Source organism: Tenebrio molitor, chromosome 7 (genome assembly GCF_963966145.1).
Source record: "Tenebrio molitor chromosome 7, icTenMoli1.1, whole genome shotgun sequence".
NCBI classification, from domain to species: Eukaryota; Metazoa; Arthropoda; class Insecta; order Coleoptera; family Tenebrionidae; genus Tenebrio; species Tenebrio molitor.
Window position 1 is genome coordinate 10,757,427 of NC_091052.1, and position 26,949 is coordinate 10,784,375.

The 26,949-nt window shown below is 38.8% G+C and overlaps 2 protein-coding genes across 3 annotated transcripts; one reads left to right on the forward strand and one right to left on the reverse strand.

Annotated features, from left to right (window-relative positions):
* The first annotated feature begins 953 nt into the window (after window positions 1-953).
* On the forward strand, window positions 954-2,512 carry LOC138136116 (uncharacterized). The gene is made up of 4 exons (XM_069055214.1): window positions 954-1,307; window positions 1,360-1,632; window positions 1,682-2,082; window positions 2,137-2,512. Exons 1-4 carry the CDS (start codon window positions 1,018-1,020, stop codon window positions 2,370-2,372), a joined length of 1,200 nt encoding a protein of 399 aa, XP_068911315.1. The 5' UTR covers window positions 954-1,017; the 3' UTR covers window positions 2,373-2,512.
* Window positions 2,513-2,558: 46 nt separating this feature from the next.
* On the reverse strand, window positions 2,559-19,023 carry sev (sevenless). Of its 2 annotated transcripts, XM_069055212.1 has the most exons (21): window positions 18,777-19,023; window positions 13,936-13,995; window positions 11,354-11,413; window positions 10,983-11,303; window positions 10,689-10,934; window positions 10,192-10,333; window positions 9,717-10,140; window positions 9,473-9,679; window positions 8,610-9,423; window positions 8,370-8,559; window positions 8,005-8,322; window positions 7,784-7,956; window positions 7,339-7,731; window positions 4,970-7,292; window positions 4,746-4,917; window positions 4,585-4,696; window positions 4,342-4,536; window positions 3,563-3,993; window positions 3,361-3,515; window positions 3,212-3,265; window positions 2,559-3,136 (listed from the first exon to the last, which is right to left on the reverse strand). In XM_069055212.1, exons 1-21 carry the CDS (start codon window positions 18,885-18,887, stop codon window positions 2,835-2,837), a joined length of 7,203 nt encoding a protein of 2,400 aa, XP_068911313.1. In that variant the 5' UTR covers window positions 18,888-19,023; the 3' UTR covers window positions 2,559-2,834. The 2 variants fall into 2 exon arrangements, with proteins under 2 accessions (XP_068911313.1, XP_068911314.1); XM_069055213.1 differs by lacking the exons at window positions 11,354-11,413; window positions 13,936-13,995; window positions 18,777-19,023 and having other exon boundaries at window positions 10,868-10,934; window positions 10,983-10,997.
* Between the last annotated feature and the right edge of the window lie 7,926 nt (window positions 19,024-26,949).

Consider the following 26,949-nt stretch of genomic DNA (forward strand, 5'->3'; position numbering starts at 1 on the left):
TGTTTGTGTTAATCTATGATTGACTAATCTGTCACTGGTGACATGACAAGAAAGGCAAACATAAAAAATGAGGTTAGTCAACCATAAAGCCAGTTTTACATTTATATGTCAAAGGAATAACAAGTCGTTCAAAATTTTTTGTCCGCCATAGTACCAAAAAAAAACATACAGCAGACAATTAATTAAAAGAAGTTTCCTCACAAAGCGTCAAAAATGCCATTCTCATAAGGTATAAAAAATTTGGTTTGATTTTAAACCAAGAATTATTATAAACATGTTATTTTCCTAAATAAATTGCTTAATTATTTTTTTGTTAATCAAGGTTACAATATTATACAAAATCAGTTATCAAAATCAAAACAACGATTGAAAAGTTTTGTTTTGTAGGCCTGTGTAATTTATTCATTCTTTCATAATGTACTAATAAACTTAATTCCATTTCAATGTAGTTGTTTTATTAGATATTAATAAGTACTCTAATTAATTTCCCCATATGATCCAATGTATAAACTCAAAAAGTTGCCCACAGTCTCGTGGTACTAGTTAAACCCTCTTTGTTAAACTTGTTATTCATCCATATGCTCCTTCTCACTCTTATGGTTGCAATCGCTTCATCGCATTGACGGCGCGGCGCATCCAGTATAAATTTAAATTGTAAGATTATTGGTTTCATCCGTCACGGTGTCACCACAAATGACCCAAAAGAAAATACAACAAAAATTGGAACTACAATAGACGGAGTTTTTTTAGATATTAAATAGATTTGAATCCAAAGTAGATATTTATGTCGTATTTTAGCTATCATAAGCCCATTGTTTCTTTTGTAGATTGTGAAAATTAAAATAAATGATTCATTACGAACGTCATAAATAGAAGTTTTCACTTTTATCGTGCGGTCTTAAGCACGCACTCTTTTTTTTTAATTCTGTTTACAAACAGTGGCATACAGGTTTCTGTATAAGTTTACGTTACCTAACCTCAACGTTCGTTTTCGTTGGTTTGTGGAACATTAGTAAAATGGGTTCCAAAAAAAAGAAGCAAGTATCCGAGAGTTCAAGTTCTTCGTCGGAATCGGGCAGTGATAGTTCGGATTCATCACCAGAGAAACACTCAAAGCGTAAAAGTAAGAAACAAGCAGATTCCAGTTCAGAAGCAGAAAACAGCAAAGCGTCGCCAAAGAAGACCAAATCTAAATCAAAAACCAAGAAACGGGAGAGTTCGCCATTGGAAAACGACGCCGGTGAGGGTCGAAAAAGAAAAATCGAGAAAAAAGTTGTTGCTGATGATAATGAGACTGCCAAACATGGGTAGACTATTTTGTGTAGATTGAGGTAACTGCTAATGTTGTGTTAAATTTAGGAAACGTAGACGTAGTCAGTCACCTGAAACTAAGGATAGAAAAAATAGAGAAGATAAGAGGGTGAGAGAAGATCGGAGTAGACATGATGACAGGAGAAATCGACAAAATGACTACAACCGCTCCCATGACGACAGGTTTAGGAATAGGCGACCAGACTACAGAAATAATCAAAATAGGCGAGACGACAGAGGTCGTGATTACAGAAATCGGAGGGACGACGGTAGAAACTATTCAAATCGAGACAGAGACCGGGACAGAGACAGAAACAACAGGTAAATGTGAAAATATGCAATAATGATTTGGTGTAATCTGTGATTTCAGTCACCAACGACGACGCAGTAATTCGTTCGACCACGGAAACGCCAAGTGGGGCAAAGAGGATGGAGAAAACAAAAAAGCTGACAAGAAAGACACAAAAGAAAAAGAAAAACCGAATTTCGCCCTATCAGGCAAGCTCACTGAAGAAACCAACACCTACCGCGGCGTCGTCATCAAATACAGCGAGCCCCCGGAAGCCCGCAAACCGAAACGTCGGTGGCGTCTGTACCCGTTCAAAGGCGAAAAAGCCTTACAAACGCTGTACATTCACAGAGAAAGCGCGTATCTCATTGGGCGCGACCGCAAAGTGGTTGATTTGCCGGTAGACCACCCGTCATGCTCAAAGCAACATGCGGCGCTCCAGTATCGTCTAGTTCCGTTCACGCGAGATGATGGCACCGCTGGTGAGTTAGTCGGTGACGTGACGTATTCGCGATCGTTAATTGTTTTGTTTGCAGGGAAGCGCGTCAGGCCGTACCTGATCGATTTGAACTCGGCGAACGGGACGTACATCAACAACAAGAAGATCGAATCGAGCAAATACGTCGAGTTGTTGGAAAAGGATGTCATTAAATTCGGTTACAGCTCGAGGGAGTATGTGCTGTTGCACGAGAACAGCAAAGATGAGGCTCAAGATGACGACGTCAAGCAGGAGGACGAGGTGGTGGTGGTGGTGAAGAATGAGGACAATTAGATGGACTTGTTATTATCTGTAATTATTTTTTTATTGTAAATAAGTTACATTCAATATAACGCTGCACATAAGCCTATATTGAGTAAACATTTTAGCCATCTTCGTAGATTTTTTTGTGAATTAAAGGTTTGTAAATGAAACTTGGAACTGTCTTTGAATCTTTTTTTTTATTAAAAGTCATCACAATTTCGTAACATTATTGTGTACTCAAAATTGCTAATTACATATTTACATGTGGAGTAAATTCTTAATTACTATAAAAACAGTACAATAGTCTTGGTGTTCATAACAGTTCAATAAAAATTCAAATATCTTAAAATACTGTTGTCAGGCACTTGATTATTCTACATTTACAATTTGAAATACTGCTAATTGAGCCTTTTATTTACATCAACAAACGCAAAATTGGAACATAAATAATTCTAAAACAATAAATATATTATATACACTCTAAGGTACAACTTATTGTTCAGTACAGTTTTGTTTGTTGACCGATCCGTTCAACTTAACCTTCAATGACTTATCTAGTTCTGGCACATTTTTACTCCCATTACACTGGGCTCTGCTTTCGTTGGGTATGGACACAATAGAGGAACTACGTCTGATATTCTCCACTGGTAACATCTGATTAGGTATTTCGTAACCGTCGTTGGGCGGAGGCGTCTCAGGTTCGTACAACAACTCGAGATATTTCGGTATGGAAGACGACGCTTCCGTTGGCAAAAACGGAGTTTTTTCCTTGTTGGCCTCGTCTTCTACATCACCTGTTCAATCAGTTTGTTAAATCCCAGCTACGCGGATCAGAAATCATGATAGTTAAGCTCATGCAATGCAATTACCTGAATTGTAATTTTCATCGCGAAAATATGCTTCGTTGGATATACCTTCAAAATCTGTAAAGCATGGCATTCAATTTTTATTAGTAAAATCATGCAAATGACGAGTTATGTGCGTGCATCACTGTAGCGTGACCTGATCGACGACTTACATTCTTGTACTGTGCTAATGTATTGGCCTTCGTGAGCCCCAGTCGAGGGACTTCGCAGATTTTGCAAGTGCAAATTTTCCAACACGTCCAGACAATATTTGAACGTGGGTCGCTTGTCTCCCTCGAATTCCCAACACTTCAGCATGAGATTGTGTCTGGAAAATGTCGATTAAAACGGAAAAACTGTCACCAGCAGACTTACAAAGTTTCAGGACAATCTGTAGGTTTTCCCAGTCTTCCGCCCCTTCTTACGTAATGTAACACTTCCAGATTGTTCCGGGCGGGGTAGGGTTGTTGTCCCAACGTCATTATTTCCCATAATAACACTCCAAAAGCCCACACGTCCGACTGGCTTGTAAAAACTCCATCCACTAGAGATTCGGGAGCCATCCAACGCACCGGCAAAAGTCCTTCACCTTCCTTCCTGTAGTAGTCGTTCTTGTAAATGTCTCTAGCTAAGCCGAAATCGCCGATTTTGACAATGCGACTGTCGGATTCTTTGGACGAAACTAAACAGTTGCGACATGCCAAGTCTCGATGAACGAAGTGCATTTCTTCCAAGTAGCGACAACCTTTCGAAACGTCCACGCACATTTTCAAGAGCTCGATGAGGGTGAGTGAGGGGGTGTCGCTCTGCGAACAACAATATTTGCCTCAACTGTGTCGCTTGTACAATACGATCCACAAAAAAAAGATAAGAAGTGATTATTGAAAACAGAAGCTCCGAAAACGTGAGGCGTTGGTTTGATAATACCAAGAGCCACGATGAAGACAGGTTGCGTCGTTTCCATTTCAAAAATAAAATTGTGTTTTGTATATGTTTTCGTATTCGCGTGAAAACCATTTTTTAAAATAAGATTGACGTAAGTGTCACAAGTGACAACTGAAAGTGACAGTTTATCAAGTTACGTCGCACGCTTTCGGAAATTTTGTTTTTCATGGCCGCCTCTCATGTCTTTTTTGTTGTATCAAAAAACTTACGCTGGGATTTCGTGATGATCGCAAATAGGTTAGTAAATCGCCCCCTTGCATCAACTCCATGATGATGAAGTGTGGATCGTTGTCTAAGCAAACTCCGAGAAGTTGCAAGATGTGTTCGTGTTTGAAGTTGCTCATGAGTTGGGCTTCTTGCAAGAATTCGGTCTTCTCCTGATCCGACGCCCCCTTACGCAGAGTCTGTCGAGTCTTTGGTCAGTAGAAGAAGTATAAAATTGAATCGCTCACCTTGATTGCCACTTTGGTCTCGCCAGTTGTGTTAGAAATTCCTTTGGCTTTGCCTTCGAAGACTTCGCCGAAAGCACCGCTCCCCAAGAATTTCATCAAAGTGATTTGATCTCTGCAGTGCAACATGTAAGAAAAAAATGATTTGGTGACTCTGCACTTACCTCCTGATGTGTGGTAACAACGTGACTTCATCAGAAGTGGGCTGAGTAGAAACGTAAAGCACATTAGTGTTGTGTATTCCTCGACGCGGCAACTCTCTAAGCGTGGCCAGCTCAACATCAGGACCTCGAGGAATCGAGACCATCTGGACCTTCTTCGGCTTCCTATATTTCCCTATCGAGACACAAAAATCACGTCTACGTCAATACAGACATCGAAAACTTACGACAAACGATGCACAACAGTATGAGCAAAAACACAGACAACGGTATGAAAGTCACAATTGCGATCAGCGTCATAGGACTCTGTTTCTCGGCCATTCTTGCAGCTTCATTCAAGTCGAACGCCGTGCTAGGTTCGCTGGGATCGCTCCATCCGTACGCATTCAAAGCAGACACGCGAAACTCGTATTTGTATTTTTCGCTCAACCCGTCTATAATCCAGGAGGTTTCGGTGCCGTTGTAGAATGGTTGCCACTCTCTTTCTTCTTCTTCAACAGACGGAGCTGTGTAGAAAAACGCCGTTCTGTTGGTGCTTCTTTTGGTGCGGTAGTTTGGCAGCTCTAGTCCTTCAAGTTTGTACAGTTCGATAGCGGCGCCGTTGTCTTTCGATGCCTCCCACCACACTTTGTAAATGTTGGGCTTGACGTACTGTATCTTGGGGGTGCCAGGAGGTGACGGTTTGTCTCCGAGAGTTTCGTAGATAAATCGCGAGTCTTGCGGCCAAACGTACTCCTCAGAGTAGTTTTTGTAGAAGAGGACCAACCTAAACTTGTACTGTGTCTTCGGTTTGAGATTTTCTTTCACTATGATAACACTTTCACCGGTGCGGTTGTCCACAGTGACGTTCTCCCATTCGTGCGATGTAATAGGCGAGAACTGCACGCTATAAAGACCAATGTGATTGTGAGCCTCCCAGGCCAACACCAAAACGTACGCAGTTTTGTTCACCAGAACCAAATCACTAGGTTCTGGATAAGTGTTAATTTGCACCTTCTCGCTATCACTAGATGTCTCGTTGTTTTCGCTGTAAGCTCTCACCCAAATCGTGTAAGTCTCATTCGGGGAGAGCTTGTTGAGAACGGTTGTCAAAAACTGAGTAGAATTAGACTGTTGCTGTTCAACATTCGGTTGTTCTTTTTGTCTGACTCCAGACAGTGTCCGTTCAGTTTGCCAATAGATTTCGTAGTGCACCGTCGCACCATTTAACTCTTGAGGCGGAGACCAAGAAACTTTAGCCATAGAGGGGTTGAGGACGATCGCTGTGACATTTTGAGGTTGAGACGGAGCCCCCACGGCCGTTTGAAACACGACAGAATGTCCAATCACAATTTGTTCGTCGTCGGTGTAATAATTACTCAACGCGACCGACACCACGTAATTTGTAAAAGGTTTCAGTCCCTCGATGGTGAATTCTTTTTCGAAAGTGATCGACACGTTACGTTGGGAGTCATAAGAACTGTCGTCATCGACCTGTTGAGTGTAATAAATTCGATATTCGATTGTTGCCATGGAGGTGTCGCCACACATTTCGTTGATCTTGTGGTCGGGCATCGTAAGAGTGAGCGAAGTGGACGTTTTGCTCTTGAGTTCCACTCTAATATTCGTGTGCTGTCTGGGACTCAAACACTCTTTGGGGGGGAAGGGTTGCATGTGAGGCCCAAAAATTAGAATGTCCTGGACGTCAACTTCTTTAGTGACTATGTTAGTCTCGTTTCTTTTCAAAGCGTACAACAGACCTGGAGGACTAGTCCAGTAGAGAGTCCCAAAATCCGACTTGATTCTTTCAAGCGGGTGAATCACGCTAGTATTGTTTGCGATAATGTTGCAAAAGCATCCATCTTTGTCCGACGATACAACATTTTGAGTGACAGAATCGATAAAGATAAGAAGCGGTTTAGTCTTAGTTGAATGGTCCAAAGTATACGTTTTCTCAATATTAACATCGATGGGACAGTTACAAAACTCTTCTAAAGAACGTTTGTTATGTTTGCTGCTGCTAAAAAACGATCGTCTCCCAGTTCCGTCTGTGTTGCAAACCATCAACTTCGCCTCTTCGACCCAGTACAGCTTCTTAGTGTAGGGAGAAACTTCAATCTTGTTGATGACCGAATCCGTGGAAAAAATCTTTCGCGTCTTGACCATCCCCTTATCGATGTAGTTGAGGTCGAGTTTGAAAACATTCGAACCGACATCGTAATCGTCATTTTGGGCGTAGTACAGACTCCTTTCCAACCAATCAACGGTCAGACTGGTCGCGCCCCTTTTCAAATCAACAATCTTAGTTTTGTTCAAACTGATCATGTTGTACACCATCAGATCTTGCAACTGATCGATCCAAAACAATTTCGACTCTTTGATCGAATATCCAATTTCGATAGGAGTGTTGATACCGTGCAAAAGCAACTCGTTCTGGTTCGAATCTATGTCTTGGATGAAAATCGAATCTTCCGAGGCTATGAGAAGACGAGGCAAAGGCGATTCGTTGCTGGTGTTCACCAAAAGGGTGTCGGACAAGTCTCCGTCGCCGATCTCACTGTAGGCTTGGACCTGCAACCGCAAAATGATCAAACGAAAACTCAAATCATTTACTTACGTTGAAGTAATAAATCTGGCCCGCGTCCAAATTTTTCAGATCGATTTGGTAGTTCTCAGCCGGTTTGTCCATGCTTTCGCAGACATTTCTTCTGTTCTCTAGATCGTCAAAGTACCAGCAGTGCACTTTGTACCCTTGTACGACGCCGTTGGGAAACATTGGTGGATCCCAGCGCACCGTTACAGTGACATTACTGTCGTTGCCAACATTGTGTTGGTGGGTCACGTAGGCCCTCAAGTTTCTTGGAATCGAGGGAGTGGACGCTGGGGAGTACACTTTAGCGCGTATTTGAGGGGAAGTCCCCCAATAAGTGAACGCACGAATCGCCACATGTAACTTAGTAAATGGCGCCACTTGTTGCCAGTATTTGATTGACGTTTGATCGGTTATTATCTGCAACGGAGACGAATTAAACTGGAATCGAGTCTGCGGTGAAACAACTTACGGAAGAATCGTTCCGTGAAAGACTGTCGATGCTGATCTCGTAGAAAACTTTTCCGTAGTTGACATGCTTGACAGGATCCCAAGTCACGTTGAACGAATTCAAAGAACCGACGACTCTGACCGAAGTTTTGTCGACCGTTTCGGGAATCACTGTGATTGTGTGCGTGGGGGCGTCTGAAATCGACAGTCAGTTGTTTCATCTGTCAAAACGTACCAACATACCGGGCAAAACATGCAACGACGAATCCACAACGTACACCAACGTCAAACCGGACATGCTCTTGCTGCTGACAGTCGCGATATTCTTCCCTTGTAAATCGCTGATGGCGGCGTTCTTGTCGTCTTGGAGCCACAAGAGTCGCTTGTGGAAGTAGCAAAGCGGTCCCTGCATGTTGGGTTTTTGCAAACTGGAAATTTTCTCAGGTGTTATCTTCTTGTTGGAGTAGCCCGCCATCGGGGCTCGGAACAAATTTGAACCTTCGGAACCGCGCACTATCCAGTAAACGTACTTGTTGTTGATGTCAAGTGTCAAACCCATGACTGAAATTACTTGGGGTAAAATCGAGGGGGACAAAGCGAAGGGGTACCTTGTCGGCCGGAAAACAACTGGACTGGATGGTACTCAAACGCGTTCTCTCCATTTAGGTGGGCGCATCTCACGGCAAAGCCCGTGGACCAGTACAAAAAAGCCTTCACCGAGTCGATGTTCAGTTCTTTGGCGAGGGTCAATATCGGGAGAGGTTCCTGTTGGGTACCGTTCAAGTTCCCGCGGATAATCTAGAACCACAAGTGAGAACAAACCTAGCGAGACCTAGAAGTGAGCGTACCATTTGTCTCTTCGGATTCGACCAGTAGAGCTTCATCCCAATCCAGTCAACTGCGATACTCCCCACTGAATCTATATCGATCAGTTGTCCCTGATTGTGCGTCTTGGTGTTGTACCAATAGACGTGCGAGTCGTTGGTCACCAGATAAATCTGCTCTTTGTACCAAGTCATGTCGATAAAATAAAAATTCTTCATTCGGCTCTTGTGGATCAGAGTCTCGACGTTCTCTCCGGCGGCATCTGACTTCAACAGACCTTTAGCAGCCGACCAATAGATCGCCGGATGTTCCGACCTGCTCAGAGTGTTCCCGCGAAACTCTGACGACCACGGTCCTTTCCCCGAATCGGTGTAAGCCGCGGCTTTGATCACATACTCAGTGTTCTCTCTCAAACCGGAAATTTTGTACGACGTGGTGTTCGTAGTTTTGTGCGAGATGAACCGTTGAGAACCCACCTCTTTGATCGCGATTTCGTACGACCAGTTCTGCCAAGCTCCTTTACCCTGGATCCCCAAGAGATGCGGAGCTTGCCAAGTGGTTTTCGCTATGTTTTTACCAAAAATCGCTTGCACGTTGGTCGGAGGATTGACAGGACTGGGAATGGGTTGCGAACTTTGCAGATTGACCAACAACTTCTTGTACGAGCGCGCGTGCAAATCTGGGATCGAATTGTGGAAGTAGTCGTTGTTGTGGTCCTCTTCGTAGAAGATGCTGTCACCGTTGGTCCAGTAGAACTTCTTGTTGGCTGTTGCCAAAGAAATCACTTTTTGCAACTTGGAGTTGATAATATTCGGGCGTACATTTATTATTTCCTTCCTGAAACGAAACAGTAGCTCTTTGGTTTTTGTCGTGTGGCAAGATTTACCCGTCAAGGGACACAGTATTGATCGTGTTTTGTTTCTCGTTCGACACGAACAACCTGAAGTTGGTGTGGTCGACGGTGAAAGCGCCCATGTTTGGGTCCTGAAGGATCAGAACCGGCTGCACTTCGTGTTTGATACCGTTGCTTATGTCCGAAATGTCCAATCGATACAATCCAGCTCCGGGCTCGTGAATCGCCCAAAACAGATATCTATGAACAATTAGCAACTGCGTCTTGTGTGACTTACCCATTGTAAGGATCCACTTCGATGCTGTATGGCTTGGTTCTCAAACCTGCCACCGCAATCGTGAGACCTCGACCATCAAGGTCGCATCTGGCAATCTGCCACATCCTGTCGTTCACCTCTCCCAAAATATAGAGCTGATTGTTCAACCAATCAATGGACAGATCTAGAGGCATGAAATCTTGGAACGGAGGCAAAAGATACGTGATTTTGTTTTGATTGTTCCTCGAGAGAGGCATTTTCATGACGGAACCGTGCGAGTCAGAAATGAAGATGAGTCTTTTGCTAATATGAATCGCGATTCCTCTTATGACTGTCGTGTTGGTACAATTGTACAAAAACACAGGTTCGTCAGCTATGTCGGTGCCTTGTTCTATGACCCCGTGTTCTGTTCCAAGGATCAAAACTGGTTGTTGGGTGTCTTTGGCTGTTCAAAATTCGAATTAGTAACAAACTGGACCAGTTTTGGTGGCATTACCCAAAGACTCTGACGGCGTAGAGACCGTGACTTTAGCCGAGGGTCCAGAACCAATGCCATTTCTCATTTTGATCGAGATGGTGTAGTTGTGCGAAGGTCTCAAGTTTCTGAACATGTAGAAGGTGTTCTCGGCGGGGATGTCCTGTTTATTTACGTTCATTTGAAATGTTCGTTTTGTCCAGTAGTTCAGTCAAATCGTGCGATTTCGATTTGATTGGACTGATGGAAGTGAAGAAAAAAAGCGTGTTTAAGCGGGAGACCCGAGGAGGACATGCCTGTTAGTGTGACGAGTGGAATATTAAAAACACAGATGGAAGAAGGAGAAATTCTGTAGTCAGCGATTATTTTTATCTGTATTGGTTGCTAGTTTGGCAATAAAATTATCACAGCTCGTATAGACATATTAATTGATAAAGTTTCGCATAGAAAGCAAATCTGAGGGTAAAGGTGAAGGGCAGAAGAAAATCAAAGTAAGAGGTGGTGAAGTTTGGGCACACCTTAACTTCCGGTGGGACCTCTGCGTCTGGATGATTGTCTGTAATTTGGAGCACATAGGAGAGGAGGGGGCCGTGCGGGAATGGGCCAGGTTCCCAGCTCACACTAATACGTGTGGAATCAATGGGAGCCACTCGTACACTACTTGGAGGAGAAACTGGTATTCCTGAAGGAAGCGTACTTATGACAACACTCGGGTTCGACACTATCAGATTCTCTTGGTGTCCCAGAATCAAAACGATGCGAAACTGAAACTGACCGTTAGTCACCACTCAAAACTCCCCCAAATCTAGTACCCTGTATTTGGTATAGGGCTGCAAATTCTCGATCAGAACCACCGTGTCGTCTTGGTTCCAGGTGGCATTCCTGCAGAAGTGCCAAGTCGCCGTCAACTCCTCGTACTTCCACTGGACGTGGTAAGTGAGGCCGACTCTCTTGGCTTCAGGAAAGTTCCACTCGAGCTTGAGCGAGGTGGCGTTCAGCGAGTCCGCCACCAGAGCGGGGGCGGGTGGAGTGAGCAGTTTTGATTTCAACTGGGAGAAATACTTGGTCATGGCGTCGTTGCACCCCATCACGCAGTAGAGCGCTTTGGGGGTGAGGCGGTCCATCGGACCGTTCTAAAAATCAAATCGTGACTGGGGGTTTGGGGGTGGCGCCAGACACTTACGCAGACTTGCTGGCATGACGAGTTCAAAGCGCGCCTCCACAGCTTGCACCCCTTGTTGCACTGCAAAACAATCTTGTTAAATCTCACGTTCGGGGGAAAGTCCGGATGACCGGATACGTTTAAAGTATTGATGTCAGTGCGAACAATTGGGGTCTATAGGCGTGTGACACTTTTTAATATTTATTTCGGAGCGGATGCACTAATTAGTTTGTGTATGTATCAAAATAAAATTGCACAAAGTGACCGCTTCCCACGACGCCAGCGGCCAACGGCGGAACCAAATTGAAAAATACAAAAACAACACCAGATCAGTTAAGTTGCGACGTGACTTTTGTCAACAGGGAAAAATAAATATTATAGTTTTAGACGATTTTATAAGCAAATCCGCCCTGTTGGAAGAAACAGAAGCCAGATCTGATAATTACAGTGTTTGTTTAGTGTTGCTACCCCTATATATTTGACACTTAACAGTCCATAAAGCCGACCATGTGGTTATTGAGCACAAACGAACTAATTCACCCTTAACAAGCCTACTTATCTCCATGTAAAATTAAGTCGTTAAGGAATTATGACAGCCGACACTTGGAACAACACAAAAACATAAACATTTTTCTCGTTTCAATAAAAATAGTTTCGCGAGATACTCAGACGAGGTTATTGTTTATTCAGTAATCTCTTAATTGCTTAATAGAATGATTATGAATCGTTTACATATTGGCTTAATCAAATTTAATTGTACCGAATTTGGAGTAATTAATTTTGGAAAGTGGTCTAGACTTTTGGCAGTCGTTACTTTCTACCGGTGGCTGTTTTGTAGCGTCTGGCGCCGTTTCACTTACCCTATCAAAGGGCTGAGTGATCAGCCATGAGCTACTTTAAACAGGAGCACTTTGTAAACAAGAAAGAATGCTGTTTACATTTATGAGACTAGGTGTTTGACGACATGAAAAAACTACAAAAAGACTTATAAATTATTGCCAGTTTAATCGGGCCGAGTGGGAAGTTTTCAGATAATAATAATAATAAAAATGGTGCCGGCAGTAATTGAAACGTTATAACAATGATTAAGTTTTAATTCGAAGGGCGCTGAGCGAATCCAACAACCTGCTTGATGCTGATGACACTGATTATTGACTTAATGAGGAAGTGGGGAATTAGGTAACCCGTCTACTTTAGACTCTTTAGAGACTGTCATTGTTGCCTGGCATCGCCGTCTGAACGCATTTCTGTCTCCAGCAGAAAAACTGTCGTCGGGGGGTGACTCCCCGCACCCCCCAGGCTGCACCAATTTTGGTAAAATAATCTCAACATTTCGAAAAAACAGTCGAGACTGGTTGTAAGGTTGAAGCGCTCTTTTATTGTTCAACCGGTCCACACTTATTGATACGTCGTATCTGGCGAGTTTTTGATAAGTGGTGAAGAATTTCCGATTCGCTCCACATAAACCACGTAATCTCTGTTGTCATTCCATAATTATTTTTACATCCCGCGCGTTTTCGCATTGTTTATTTATGCGGAGTCCATTTCGACGGCGTTATCGCCGTAAATAGCGATCGCATTTCTGATGGAATCCACTAACGAAAATAAAAACGAAATATTAATGGCGACTTTAGGAGCCACCATTATCAACGGAGGCGCTGTAGGTCATTTAAGGTCGCTCTTCGTCTGACCCGCAAACTTAAAAACGTCAATCTTCCACGATACAAACATTACATTTAAATTGATTAAGTAGACGCGTGCTCAAAAATTGGACCCTTACGTGCCACTGTTTGCCCAAAGACAACCAAAACAACTAATAAATACTTCCAACTGATTGATTTATGCAATCGACTACGAATCGCGCCGAGTTTTGTTTGTCAACACGCCGAAGAGGAGGCCTCGCGGCGGATCAAGCGGCGGAAGCGGAAAAATCCGGAGCGATTCGTGGGGGCGCTGGAGCAGGCCCGCGACAGATTTTCACAAAACGATTAATAATGGAAACGATGTGACATAAGTATTTGAAAATAGTCGCGGAGCAAGTAGGCGTTAAGCGTGTCTCGTTCACTTAAGACTGGTTAGATTGAATTATGGACTACAATGGCCGCGAAGTGTCCTCGGCCAATGTGTTTACGGCCATTCATGCCGCATCACAATTAACCATTATTGACCTTTCCACTTTATTTCATTAAAACTCTGTCTTTTTTCTAGATTCCAATACTTTGGTTCGCATCTGCTTGCAGGATTGAGATCCAACCGTCGCGTTTTTGCAACTCCCATCGTCAATTCGCTAACTGGGTCATTCTTGTTGCAAACGACACAACAAAGGGAAACTGAAAACTACAATTTCCGACGCGCTGGAATGCGATTTCTGGAACAGGACGGATTCAGATCTGGCAATTAAGAGATGCAGGTACACGTAATGTGGGTGACGGTGGACAATTACGAAGCGGAACCGGATCTGTGGTGGTTGATCTCATTGAAAACTTCATCGCAGTTCGCACACGGTACGGCTTCCTTTGACCGGTCCGTCGTGATTAATATTTTGGGTTGAAAGAGACGAGGAAGTACTCGATACGCTTCAAAGAAAAACCGTTGAGACTTACCTGGTTGATATTACATCCGTAATCACAAGCGTAGTCATAATGGCCTGCATCCGTTCGATTCTGAAACAGAAAAAGTCGGTGAGACGTGCGTCAGGAAGTGGATGCCAAAGTTTCAAAAATTGACAGGAAGGGCCGAAGAGATTGATATTACAGTAATCTGTACCTTGAATAAATGGTGAATAAATGCCTTTTTCCGGAAATAGTCTTGGAAACAACATTTTCCTGCTTATTTACGCGCAGGAAAATTGAATTTTCCGGACTAGTACTGTAAAGACTTTATAAGACGCAAAATAAATGTTTTCGATGCTTTTTACTTCGTAACTATAGTTACCAACAAAATTGACAAACTTGATTTTTGTGGAATTTGTAAAAAAAATTTCTAAAAGTTGTAAATTTCGTCTTTTTTAAGATTTCCGGGAAAATTTAATACAAAACACGTCAGTAAAATCTCTTACTTGACTCGGAGCTTTAAAATACTCGGCACAAAGTGCCTCGTATGTCAATTTAACTCCTCTTCAGTAATGTGAGATTTTGCTGACTTTTATGTAAATAACTATTATTGTTTTCAACTGTCATAAATTCTCATTTTTCTCCTTTGTAAACTGCCTCTTAACTGCCCTAAAGCAAAATGAGCAGATAACGAACCGTTGCCCTAGACAACACATTCAACGTTACATTTCTGACAGGTCTTGAAAAATTTGTCGAAACTGTCAAAAGCAAATGAAAAACAATTTTTAAAAGATTTGGAAGCTTTAGGGACGTCGTTTCAAACAATAAAATTTTGTATGCAACTCGTTTCTGGGTAAATTGGGCTTTTCTAATTGCCCTCGAGGCCTTAAAACCCTCGCTACGCTCGTGTTTTAATCGGGCAATTAGAAAAGCCCAATTTACACAGAAACTCGTTGCATAATAGTATATTAAAAGACAAGTTTCATAAGACCAGTCTTGAAGCACGAATTCAAGATTAAAAAACGAGTAGCGTAGCCACGAGTTATTTTAAAGAATGAGTGCTTCAAGGTCTTATGAAACGGGTTTTTTGTACTATTTTTTGTAATTTGCCTTTTTTAAGCAAAAATGTTTACTTTCCTCGATTTAGGGATTTTTGTGGCGGTTGGTAATGTCTCAATTTTAAAAGTGAAAATTTGATCAAGTCTTCAAAGTCGCCTTTTGTTTTATCCAAATTCTGTCACAAAACACGAATATGGAAGATAATCTTTCATGTACGCAAGCTGAAATACGTGAAGTTACCAAAAATACGGTCGCGAATTATGATAAATAATTCTTTGCACACACATGACGGATCAAGCTTTGCCAACCTAAAAATGTTCGTAAAATGTTCCGTGAAATAATGACTATAAGGCCATCCCAGATGATGACGTCGCGTTCGTTAATATGTCAATTAGAGAATCAAAATGGAGGCTAATTACAAAAATAATTATTTTGACACGTGCCAAATAACAATATTTACCGGAAATTGTTTTTACTCAGTTGTACCTACATAAAATTTAATTTCACATTTTACTTGTGCCAAAGAATGTTATAAGAATAATATCAATCGCATTGTTTTGCAATAACACAAATTTCACGAAATTACAATAAATTAAAATTTGTATTGCTACAATGTTAAGTTACAAAACATTTTGTTTAATGTTATGAAAAGCTGTTATTATCTCAGTCATTTTTCATCTCATATTGTTCCAGTAAATAGTGTCAATCACTTTATTCCTGAAATCACTTTGCAATTATCTTTACTAATTGACGTTGGTAAGAAAATTTACAGACTAATTAAAATACAAAATTGAAGTAGATGTGCATTTTTGTCAATGTATTTGATTTTTGTTGAAAATTGTCTCTTTCGACTGATAAAAACTGCTGAGGCCCCCCATCATGGCCTCTAAAGCAATCGATAGAGCACAATTTACAATTGTGAATTTTTTATTGTGAGTACTTCCTATTGTTGTTCGGTTTAATTGGTTCAAAAATTTAAAATAAATTATCATTATCTTAGCCCAAATGATAAGTATTAACAATTTCAATAGAATTATCGTGAATAATATAAGAGGCGTTATTTATAACCGTGTCAGTTAAAAATAAATTTTATTGCAAATTCTTCAAAACTGGTAGTTGTTCAAAACAAATGATAAAAGTATAAAGATTAGACACTCCGACAGTCACCCTCGCGTAAAAGTAACAATTTGCGATTTATCGATTTGTACGATTTAACTTCGTATCACTTTGACTTTGATTAAGTAAAAATTAGAAGCGTTAAAAAGTTGAAAGTTTTTGTTTAAGTACATTCATCTCTAGGCAAATTAATTTGTCGCACATGTGCCTTAATTGTTCTCTCCCATGTGTCCCTATTTGTTATTAGTAAGTTTGCTGCATATTCCGAGAAGATAGCACAAGGGTCCCACTTAATCCAACCAGTTATTACAAATTTAAACTAATCAAGTCAATTGATATTATTGGAATCGCAGACGTAAATATCTATAAAGGCATTAATTAATTTGCACTTTTTGCTGTCACAGAATATCTTGAAACTCAGCAAATATTATTGATGATTATTTGTTGCAGACACCTACGTGTGTGGCACCGTTTTGTTTACATAATTAATCGTAGGGTATGTCAGTAAAAAAACAATTTGATATCTCAAATGTGTATCGACACTCGATTACAAATTAATTACCTTTTTCTTAAACTATCTGTTGTGAGGCTTGACCCTCGCGCGTCCTATCATGACTCCATTGCTATAATTATTATATTTGATAACACATTTCTGGGCGCCCACGAAGCGACGGGGGCACAACAGACCTCCCTCGAGACTCGAGACAACTTTTTCTACACTCAGACAACAATATTTTCAGTTTGTGCTCAAGATATTTTTTTTCCAAATTATGTACAAATCTGAAATTACTCAGAAATCCGGGTCGAAGGATCAGAAATCCCTAAACCGACATTTCGTGTCACTCCTCGCGGAATTTATTTTTAACAGTTTCTTTTGAGTCGCCGTGACCAATGCGCCACTACACTACTTGTTGATTTGCTTTGGCTATTACATTGTTACGTTAATTATGTTACTTTTGTTAAGGGGTTGAGCCCATAATTGGACTCTTCCGGGACACTTGTTGATTATAATGTAAAATTATCACAAATTTCAATAACACCCTTGCTGTCAGTCGTTGAGCTAATTAAAATGCACATAATTAAAATTTTAATCCTTTTTCCCACATTATTTAATTTTGAGTGGGACCACTTGCAATAATGAAATCGTAGTTTCTTGTCACGGATGTGATTTTTGAACGGAAAAGGTGGGCCGAGGAAGTCCACCATGTTCATTCAGGTGTTAAAAAACAAGAGTCAGGTGGTAGAGCTATGCGCATTTGCTCTTAGTGTGTTTATTTAAGGCGGGGTTGAAATTTTTGGACAGCAACGAATTCCCCAATTCAAGCTTTACTCTTATTTTAAAACTATTGTGATCAATCTTTCGCGGTGCATTTTAGGACAGGTATAGAGCAGAAAAAAATTATCAAAGAGAATTTGTTGTTTATTTATTATTTCTGTGAGCATTATTTATCGACAACAAGCGAAGGAATTGTATTGTAAGATTTATAAAAATGTTTGTGTTTCCTGTTGGTAACAAAAACTGTCATAACAAGTGTCAAAAGTGACAGTTATCAAATAAGCAAAGATGGATGTGAAGCTTGCTAAACCTCGAATTTGGTTATATAATCCTAAAAAGAGATAAGATGAGATTTACTACGAGCCAACAGTAAAAAATATTCTATAATTTAGGTTTATTTTTTTGTGTTTTAAATTAATGTAAGATGGGAGCCACGACATGTGAAGACTTCTCGTTGAACTGCTTTTTGTTACTTAAGAGGTTGCGAGGGTTGTAAGTCAAGTGGCGTTGTCTTAGTTCATTTGAGATTAACTCTTTACATCTGTCGGCAAGCAAGCCTCTCTACTATTGGATTAAGTCATCCAGAGCCACTTGTCTTTTGAAAATTATCCAAAACACAACACGATCATTTATGTGTAGTCTGGTATCAGTTACCGGTCAAGTAGTACATTCAAAGCAGATTAGTATAAATAAAACATGTCTCGACTAACACTTGGATCTCGTGTTCTCCAGATACCACCGTATTTTTTTGATGTCGATGTTTATCAGACAAAAATAATTTTCCTATTTAATAATTGGGTCGCCAATTATTTACTACACAAACTTTTATGGCCGAATTATCAATAAGCAAATTGACTCCTCGTGCAAAAAAGTGTTTTTGCGATCGGGAGAAAACTTTTCCAGTAGTGGTAAACATCAGACAAAAAGAACGAGAATAGACGCGCCACGATAACCATCGCGTCTCAGCTTTTGATGTAGAAATGAGAGGTTAACCGTTGCTGGGTATTTTTTAAGAGTTTGGAAGTCATCAGTTGGGAGCTGATAATAAAAAGTAATCAAGCTGAATTATGATTTAAAGCGAGATGTTATTAATAATATTTCTGGCAGTAACGGTCATTGGTCAACGATCAGAGATAAACTCTTAATTAAGCTATAAATAATTTGATAGTGGTGCTAGCGCCCCAAAAACTTTTAGAGCACCTGTTCGGACTTTGAAGCGGGGACAACGAAATTTCGCAGCGAAATTCAATAGCAAACCACGACGCCTTGAGGGGCTTCGTTTATTGATACTTGATACGGTGTAATTCCAGGGGACGAAGAATAACAAAATCTCGACGCATAAAGATTATTTACAAATTATCAAAGAAGCTTGCAAATTTTCGCGTGTCTTGGAGGTCGACGAGAGATAAAAATGTTTGATGTGAATGAGAAATTAACGCACCTGCAAGGGGCAGTGTTGGATACATTGATACTCCACTTCGACGTCCAAATGATCCAAATTGGCACTAGTCCATTGAACAGTTAGCACCAGAAAAAGCAAGAAAAGTCGCATTTTCGCTGTTTCACGTAAACATGTTCACTTTGTGTTGTTAAATGTATCGTTCGTAATAAATAATCGTGCCGCATAAAAATTCAAAAAGATGCGCGCACGCATTTACTTAACGACAGAAGAGTTACTGAGTCCAGTGGTAACGAAGAGTGGTGGTAGGCGTGCGTTCAGCCCCCACTATGTTTAGGAACAAGTGCATCAATGAAAAATAATTACATACTCAAACAAACCTTAACTACTTCCGTTACTTTATAATTAATTCGTTTTAGTCGATGCCGGTGCTATTCTAAATTATCTGGAAATTTATACAGATTCTTCAGTAATTCTGCATTTATGGGAATTTATTTCCATTCTTAATTTCGCGTCCGTTGGACTATTTTGCGCCAATTACTCCCCACTCCTATAAAAATCGTTGTGTTTGTTTTGGAAAATTAAAAAATATTTATTGGCACAGAGTAAACAATTTAATTTAAAAAGTAATGATTGTGACTATTTGTATTGCATATACAGTGTGGAATAAAATGATTTACATCTAGTTACCTTTGCATTACCCTTGTAAAAATACGAAAAGCCTAACCTCAAAATATATATCCAAATTCCAAATGTGATTTATTGGGAAGGGATGATATGAATGCAAAGTTGAGATTGAAATTAAAAAGGAGTTAACAAAAGCACGTCACAGCTAGTGTTGAAAGTGGCCACCAACGTTTGTTAATTCAATTTAGTAAATTGTAACAATTGTCAATTCGATTCATGACATTTATTGACAGAACTAATAGTTCGACACTTCGAAAAAAAAAGTAGAGCGGTACAGGAAAATTTACATGTGCAAAAATTCCGAAGGTAACTAGATGTAAATCATTTAATTCCACACTGTATTTTGACAGTCTCTAATTGTTTCAAACTTGGAAGTCTTAAGGTAGTAAGAGAAATACTTTTTCTAGTCCACCGTGTAGTTTTAACTGAATGGTTTAATATAATCACAGTGTATGTAATTTTGTGATGTCAAAAAATATTAAAAACTCAATCCACGTGGTATACCTACACAAATTTACACTTTCATTCATCTTAGGTCAATATTTGGTTGCCTATAATTCCAATTTATTTATTTACACATTTTTAATGAAACTGCAGCGCACAGAAAATTGATTTATTTATCTGCATTAGAAAGCAAAACAATATAAAACAACCAGACCCATTTCATTTTCCACTTTTGTGGTGTTTTTACTATTTATTGACCACTATCAATCGACGTTTGTTTTTACAACGAACAAAATCTTTCACAGCTTTTAAAACTTTATTTGTTCTGGATCATGTTTATATTTTCTCATTGCGGTGCGTGTTATCCAACGCTCTTTATTTGTTTTATTTTATAAAAATGTAGATTTTGTCACAAAAACTAGTTAATGAGTGGCGGTTTCTTATGCACTCGACGACTCGCCGACGCACGCTTTTAATTGGGTAATAAATGAGGCGTTATGGCATTTTAGGTCTAGCTTCCTGAAGCGCCACAAAAATGTGTTTTATTCATGTCCCAAGAAAATTCAAGTGGATACAACTCGGGTCGAAGGAGAGGTCGTGGAAATACTACTTTTCCTCCCACAGTGCCACTAGTTGAGTAGTTTGGCAGTTAACTCTTTCTTCATTTTTCCACATGCACGATCAGTTTAGCTGTGGGAAATTAGGCTCGCTGCAAAAAGCTAACCATAACAACCATATAATTTATTGATTGCATTTTTATCGCAACCACACCATGGTCCAACATTTTCCCACGATGGTGAATCGAAAAAAACTTGACATGATACCGTTTGATACGGTTTTTTATCAAAAATATGCAACATTTTCATGGAAGAATCTTGTTCAACTTGGAAAAAAATGTCAAGGCTATAATTCAATAAAGAACAATTCCTCTCATCTCGATTCTGGTTCACGTTGCTGATCTACTGATGGGATGGCCTACAATGCAGCGTGTTGCGTTAATGCAAATTGATTGATTTATTTATTTTTATTCGAGAGGAGCGGCGTTACTTTTGCATTTTTAATTGTTGGAGCGACATATTATCAGAAATATAAATCAAACAGTTTCGTGTGACATGAAGAATTTATTATAATTGGCGAATTGTTGGTTTTAAAAAAGTAATAATTAATGTTACGACTTTTGAGATTTTGTAACTGTCACTTTGAAATAGTTTTTAACCTTGACTAGCAATAATATAATCTATTTTTATATTTAACTTTACTTTTTTGCTGTTATTCCAAACATTTATCGATATTGTGGGATGGGCAACCAATTTATAACTCCTTCAATACAAGAAAGGACGTCAACAACATTTTTATATTTAGCTTCTACACAGAAAAATAAATTGTTTTACTGTTTTGGACAAACAGATGATTTTTTCATTGGCCTAGATACTGCATTTAAAACCTTTCGCTGTTTCATTTACGCGATAAGATTCTTTTTAAGATAAGCACAGATGAAACAAGATCTAACGATTCTCTTTCTAATTCTACAATACTGATGTTGATGCTTAATTAACTCCAAATTCTCCAAATGATCTCTAATGAGTACATTTAATGTGAAACATATTCTTGCGTAGTTCTTTCAAAGGAAATAAAAACACTCTGAATGAGATTTAATTTTCAAGAGTACCACACCAGAATCCATCCGAAGGTCAATGAAACATTTTTTCCTTTGTTCATCACCGAATAATTGACATTTCTGTTTCAGATCATAATGGCGACCGTTAAATCATTTAATAAAGCTAAATCAATCTTTGTACCCGACGAGTTTAATCTTTTATTAGCCCATTACCTTCTGAAGGCCGTAAACAAAATGTTAAACTAATTATTTTGAAGATACATTCTAGTTTGCATCGGTACAACCTTCACATGGGTGTGTTTAGAATGTGATCTATGTACCACGCACAAATGAGGAGCACATTTTTACATAATGTACTGCATTTTGTTCTTGATTGTGGGAAGATTTCTTCCAGAAGAAAATCGAATGGATGTTCTCATGAAAATAATTTACTTCTGACGACAGACCATTTTTGTCCAACTAATTGATAAATGTTTCGCAACATTAATTTAATAAGTGTTATTTTGCTCAATTAACTTACAATAATGGTAATAAGCGCAAAAGTGATTTTTAAATGTTAAGTAGCTTCCTCTGTTTTGGGAAAAGTGCTAACAAGGCTTGACTTATGTAAGTTTACTTAATCACATCAAGGTTAATAATTATTTTATTACATAAATTAAAAATATTCTGGTTTTAAGTCATGAGTAAATCATTAAAAAAGAGAAGTTTTGAGAGTTTTCCACTTTTTTAACATCTTCCTTCCAGGGTACCTACTGAATAAGAATCTTAGCCAATCCTGTTCTTGTTCAACTACCTATTTGATTTATCTTCAGTCTATTATTTTCGGTAAATACGAGATGCTAATGAACTCGAAGACGCTGAAATTCAATATTATTTTCATGGTCAATTAAATCATACACATTTGTACATTTTACAGTTAAATATTGCCCATGGTCTTGAACTTTGTCAATAACGCTATTCTTACATAAGTTTCGTAACGTGAAGTTTTGACATTTTTATGTAAACTCTTACCACTTTCTTCATAAATCGCATTTGACAGTTTACAGTTTTTAAAATGAAACAATCACAACAGAATTCCATTGCCGTTGAAATATTTCGGTTTGTGCAATTACAACTCTATTGTTTTATATAATTCATACCTAGTGATGGTTTCTTTATGCTAAGTACAAATTGTGAAATATTCTATTATTATCTTGACACAGAAATTATTATTTTAGTATATGACCGTTCACGCAAAGAGCACAACACTTTGTTGAATATTTTCCAATTAAATTGCTAATCCCACAACAGTTAAATGAAAATTGTCAACAACATTATTAACGCCAGAATCGGTTGAACCGCCTTAAGGCATCTACAGCGTATGCGCAATTTTCCTTCGAGTCAATTTTTTTAAATGTTGTCCTTCTACAATGAAGAAGTAAGTATCAATTATGAGTAATTTGTTTAAGCGCGACTTTAAATAAATAAATCGTATGGAACTCATCCAACAGGATGTTGATTGCAGGGTCCATTTAGCAAAATTAACGTTTCTTTAAAGTGTTTAATGATTTCCACAAATATTGCAATAATTTTTCTTGCGAATTGTGCATCCGTGCATCATGCACAAAATGATTATGTTTACGAGAAATACCCCCAATTAATAAGCTTCTACAGCAGTGTTGGAAATTGTATGTAAATTACACAGTAACACATCTCCAATTATGATAATTTGTTTATCTTCAATTCAGTTCTAAAATACGTTACGTTGGACATATTTAAAGTCATATTTGTTCTTAACTGTCAGCTGTCAGAATTTTTTCGGATTAAGATTTTTGCAAAATCGATTCGTCGCAAGAATCTCCTCACGATTTCCTTGTAGCAAATTGAAGAGTTCACCTTTATCATTTAATAATTTAATAATAATGAGTGAAACAACCAGTCAATTACTTACCTGACTGACATGTGAAACAACAATCAGCGTTTTTATTGGTTGTCTTTTTATCCACGTAACGAGTGTCAAAACTCAATTATGTATTTAATTATTTGAGATTAAACGAGTGAATGATTCTGTGAATTAATTTTGCTTCTCATTTTAATAGCAATTAACTATTAGGCGGTAAATACTTCCTACGCCGACGATAAATAGAATTGAATGAATATTTATTACGCATTTGCCAACTCCTTGTCCTTCGTATGGTGCAAAAGATATTTTATTTGTTTTGGAAATATTGCGAAAACTGACAAGACAAAAAAAAACTGTCTTCAATATGGAACAAAAGTGGTCAATGGGATGGAACTTGAGAGGATTCCAGACAACCTTCGCACCGTTTTTAAAGGAAATTATGTGTGAGAAAATGTTGATGTCCAAAAAGACTTCTTTTATTATTTGCATTTCTTCAAAAGTGCCACACAAACTAACATAACCTCAAATTTACAAAAACAATTTAAGTGAAACCAAAAATAATATTTTTAGTTCTGGTTGTACAAAATTTTTGAAAATGTTTTAAGACATTGAGAGCAGCGGTGCACCTAACGTTTTAGAATTTTTTGAGCAAGTCTCGTTAAATTTAAAACCAGCTGTCTTGTCGAACTACATTTCTGATTTCTTTTCGTTTCAAAACTTTTTCTTTAAACAAATATTACTTTGGAGTCAATAGTGTCATCTCGACCTAGTTTAGAAGAAAAATTATCTACTTAACTCTTCGTTCAAGTGCAGACCCGACAGATGATGTCATGTCAAGTAAAAGAACAGACAGAAGCGCAAATTTATTAGCACAATTACCTATTATTCCGTTGATGAGTTCATCGTTCATCGATCTTGTGAAAGTAATGACTGATCAAAGACAAGCTTCGCTCCTCGCCCGCCATTTAGCACATCTTCGTAAAGCGTAAACAATACCATCATTTCGGTTCTTGCAAGATTTTGAGGTGTTCTTTTCACGTCGATTTGTCCGTAATTACGCTTCTTTTTTATTACAATTTTATTACAATTTAATTGCAATTTTGATGATTTCCTACTTTATTGTGTTGTCTACCTGACGTAGTGAATTACGAAATTTTATATGAGATTTGCGCGTAGTGCATCTACCAATCATTTTGTCGAGAAACGTGTTGGTATAGAGAATTAATTAAAGGAAGAAAAAATTAGGAACAAATTAAATTTTCTTGATGAGGCGTGCGGCAATAATGTGTAGAATTATACAAAAATAAAAAATCTGCAAAGGCGTTGTCGAGTGGTATAAATAATGTTAAGAGAAGGTCACTGCGTTCAGAACAAGCTGCAGAAAGGTTACAGAAGATGTTACAAGAGTTTTAGATCTACAACGACGAATTACAGAGTAATTCCAGGTGACTATTTTTAATAGTTTGGTAATCTCTTGAAATATTGCTTTGACAAAGCTGACGTTTGAATCACTACACACTGCACTGCGTGCACAAGTTATTTTGACATTTACTGTTAATGGATTTTCTAAAATAAGTGCCTACGCCTATGTCTGTTGTCAAACGCGAATTGTCATCAGAATGACCAACGTAGGAATAAGCGTCATAACTTTTTATGGTTATTTGGTATCGTGCGTTCACTTAAAATTATCCTCAAAGTTGGCGTTGAAGAGTCGATTGTGAATGCACCACTCGTGTAAAAACGTAAGATTTAAACAACTGCTCTGTGATCCCTAATGCGTAGTGCGTCCACAATCGACTCTTCAACGCCAACTTTGAGGATACATTTAAATGAACGCACGATATAAACACCGTTCACGTTATTTTGGCATAATAGCAGGCCATAAATTATTTTTTTAACGTTGGACACTGCTTGATTCCGTCACTAAAGTGCCTGACATGCGGACCTATCAAAACGAACATAACATGTTGCTGAATTTCCCGGGATGTCTGAGTATTCTTCTATTGCAAACTAGTAAATCTGACAACAATATACTAGACATTGACGCTGTTTATAACCTCAAACTTAGAAAAACATAACCTAATTTAACAGACAGCTTTACTACCAAATTAAATGCAAAATTTCCATGGCCTCCCATTATGCCAAAACAACTTGAATGAATTTTATATTTTGAAATGCAAATTTTGGTATCATAAATATGAAGCGAAATAATTTGAAGGCAAAAGATAAAGACATAAAATTGAAATTGGTAATTAGTTGAGTGTGTGAGGTCGTAATAGCTTCTGATTGATGATAATTAGGAATTAGACAACTAAATCCCTGTTATTACAACCTCCAAGTGCACAGCACAATGGAAATGAATGCACAACTACCTATTTACACTATAAGGAAATTGACATTAACGACATGTACGTAAAAATTCTTCTAGAATTCTTATTACTTTGACATTTGAAACGTAAAATATTCACTGTTGGATTTTCGTAAGTGGAGTTCATTACTGTTAAGGAAGCGTTGCAACATTTTCGATCAAACACCAGAAGTTCATAATCATATATCAAGAGAATGTGCGATTGTCACAAAACATAAATAAAAATAAATAAAATGATGCGGCCACGAGATGTAAATTATTCTCCTGAAAGACTCACGGAAGGAGAAACTGCCACAACCGCTTTTTAAAATTAATTAAAGAGGCGTGTACAGGAGTCGATGTGTTCTCGCTAGATTACTCAATCCTGACCCTTTCTGGTCAAATTTCGCTTCACTCAAAGCTTCACCTCTGACCTCATGTTTTACATAAGAAAGCGATCGATTTGTATTGTTGCGTACCGTCTAGTCACGTAACTTTGCTTCCCAAAAATTTGTTGACAATTTTAATGAACCATTATTGGATCGGTGTGACGAGTCAAAAGTCACGAGTTCACGGAATTACACGTTTCCAAACCGAGATGCTGCGTTAATGATAATAATTCTTACATAACGTAATGGATTAGCTGTTTGCCAGACAAAGGTGAGTGAATGGTTCCGAATTTAAGCCGATTTGATAACGAACGAATAGTGGAAGCGCATTAGCCTCTCTTTTGTTCCAAATAGCTTAAGTAACTTACATTTAAGTCGAATCAAGTGTTAACAAAACTGGAGCCGACAGATTAAAGGCGGCTTTGTTCTTACATCATTCAAATGCAGTGATTTGGTAACGCGAAATAAATAGTTTGTTAATTGGCAAAAATTCGTCAAATTTTTGGTCTGTCCTGGTTCAGGATGGAGTTTTTTGAGAGATTAGCAATCCGTCAGCATCATCTGTGTACACAACGCTTTGACCAAATTTGCTCAGGTGTTTTCTTTTGCGACGGTTTTTCCTAATAACAGAGAGCAAAGAATCTATTTGGTGGTCACTCCAATTAGGGTTTTCCGGATGATGACCACCACATCCTTTTTGAGGGTCCAATTGGTTGAAATCTGCGATTCTTGGTACCAACTCTTGTGTTAAAGGTGTGAAAAGGAATGTTGTCGACGAAGTGTAAACGACAAAACACCGCTACCTTAGAAATGTAATAATAATAATAATGCACAAAATGATGTCACTA

Coding starts and splice junctions, on each gene's coding strand:
- LOC138136116 (XM_069055214.1), top strand. CDS start 1,018: ATGGGTTCCAAAAAAAAGAAGCAAGTATCCGAGAGTTCAAGTTCTTCG. Junction 1,308..1,359: donor AATGAGACTGCCAAACATGG/GTAGACTATTTT, acceptor TGTTAAATTTAG/GAAACGTAGACGTAGTCAGT. Junction 2,083..2,136: donor GCGAGATGATGGCACCGCTG/GTGAGTTAGTCG, acceptor TTTTGTTTGCAG/GGAAGCGCGTCAGGCCGTAC.
- sev (XM_069055212.1), bottom strand. CDS start 18,887: ATGCGACTTTTCTTGCTTTTTCTGGTGCTAACTGTTCAATGGACTAGT. Junction 10,334..10,688: donor AGGTCCCACCGGAAGTTAAG/GTGTGCCCAAAC, acceptor GTAAATAAACAG/GACATCCCCGCCGAGAACAC. Junction 9,424..9,472: donor AATACTGTGTCCCTTGACGG/GTAAATCTTGCC, acceptor GTTTCGTTTCAG/GAAGGAAATAATAAATGTAC.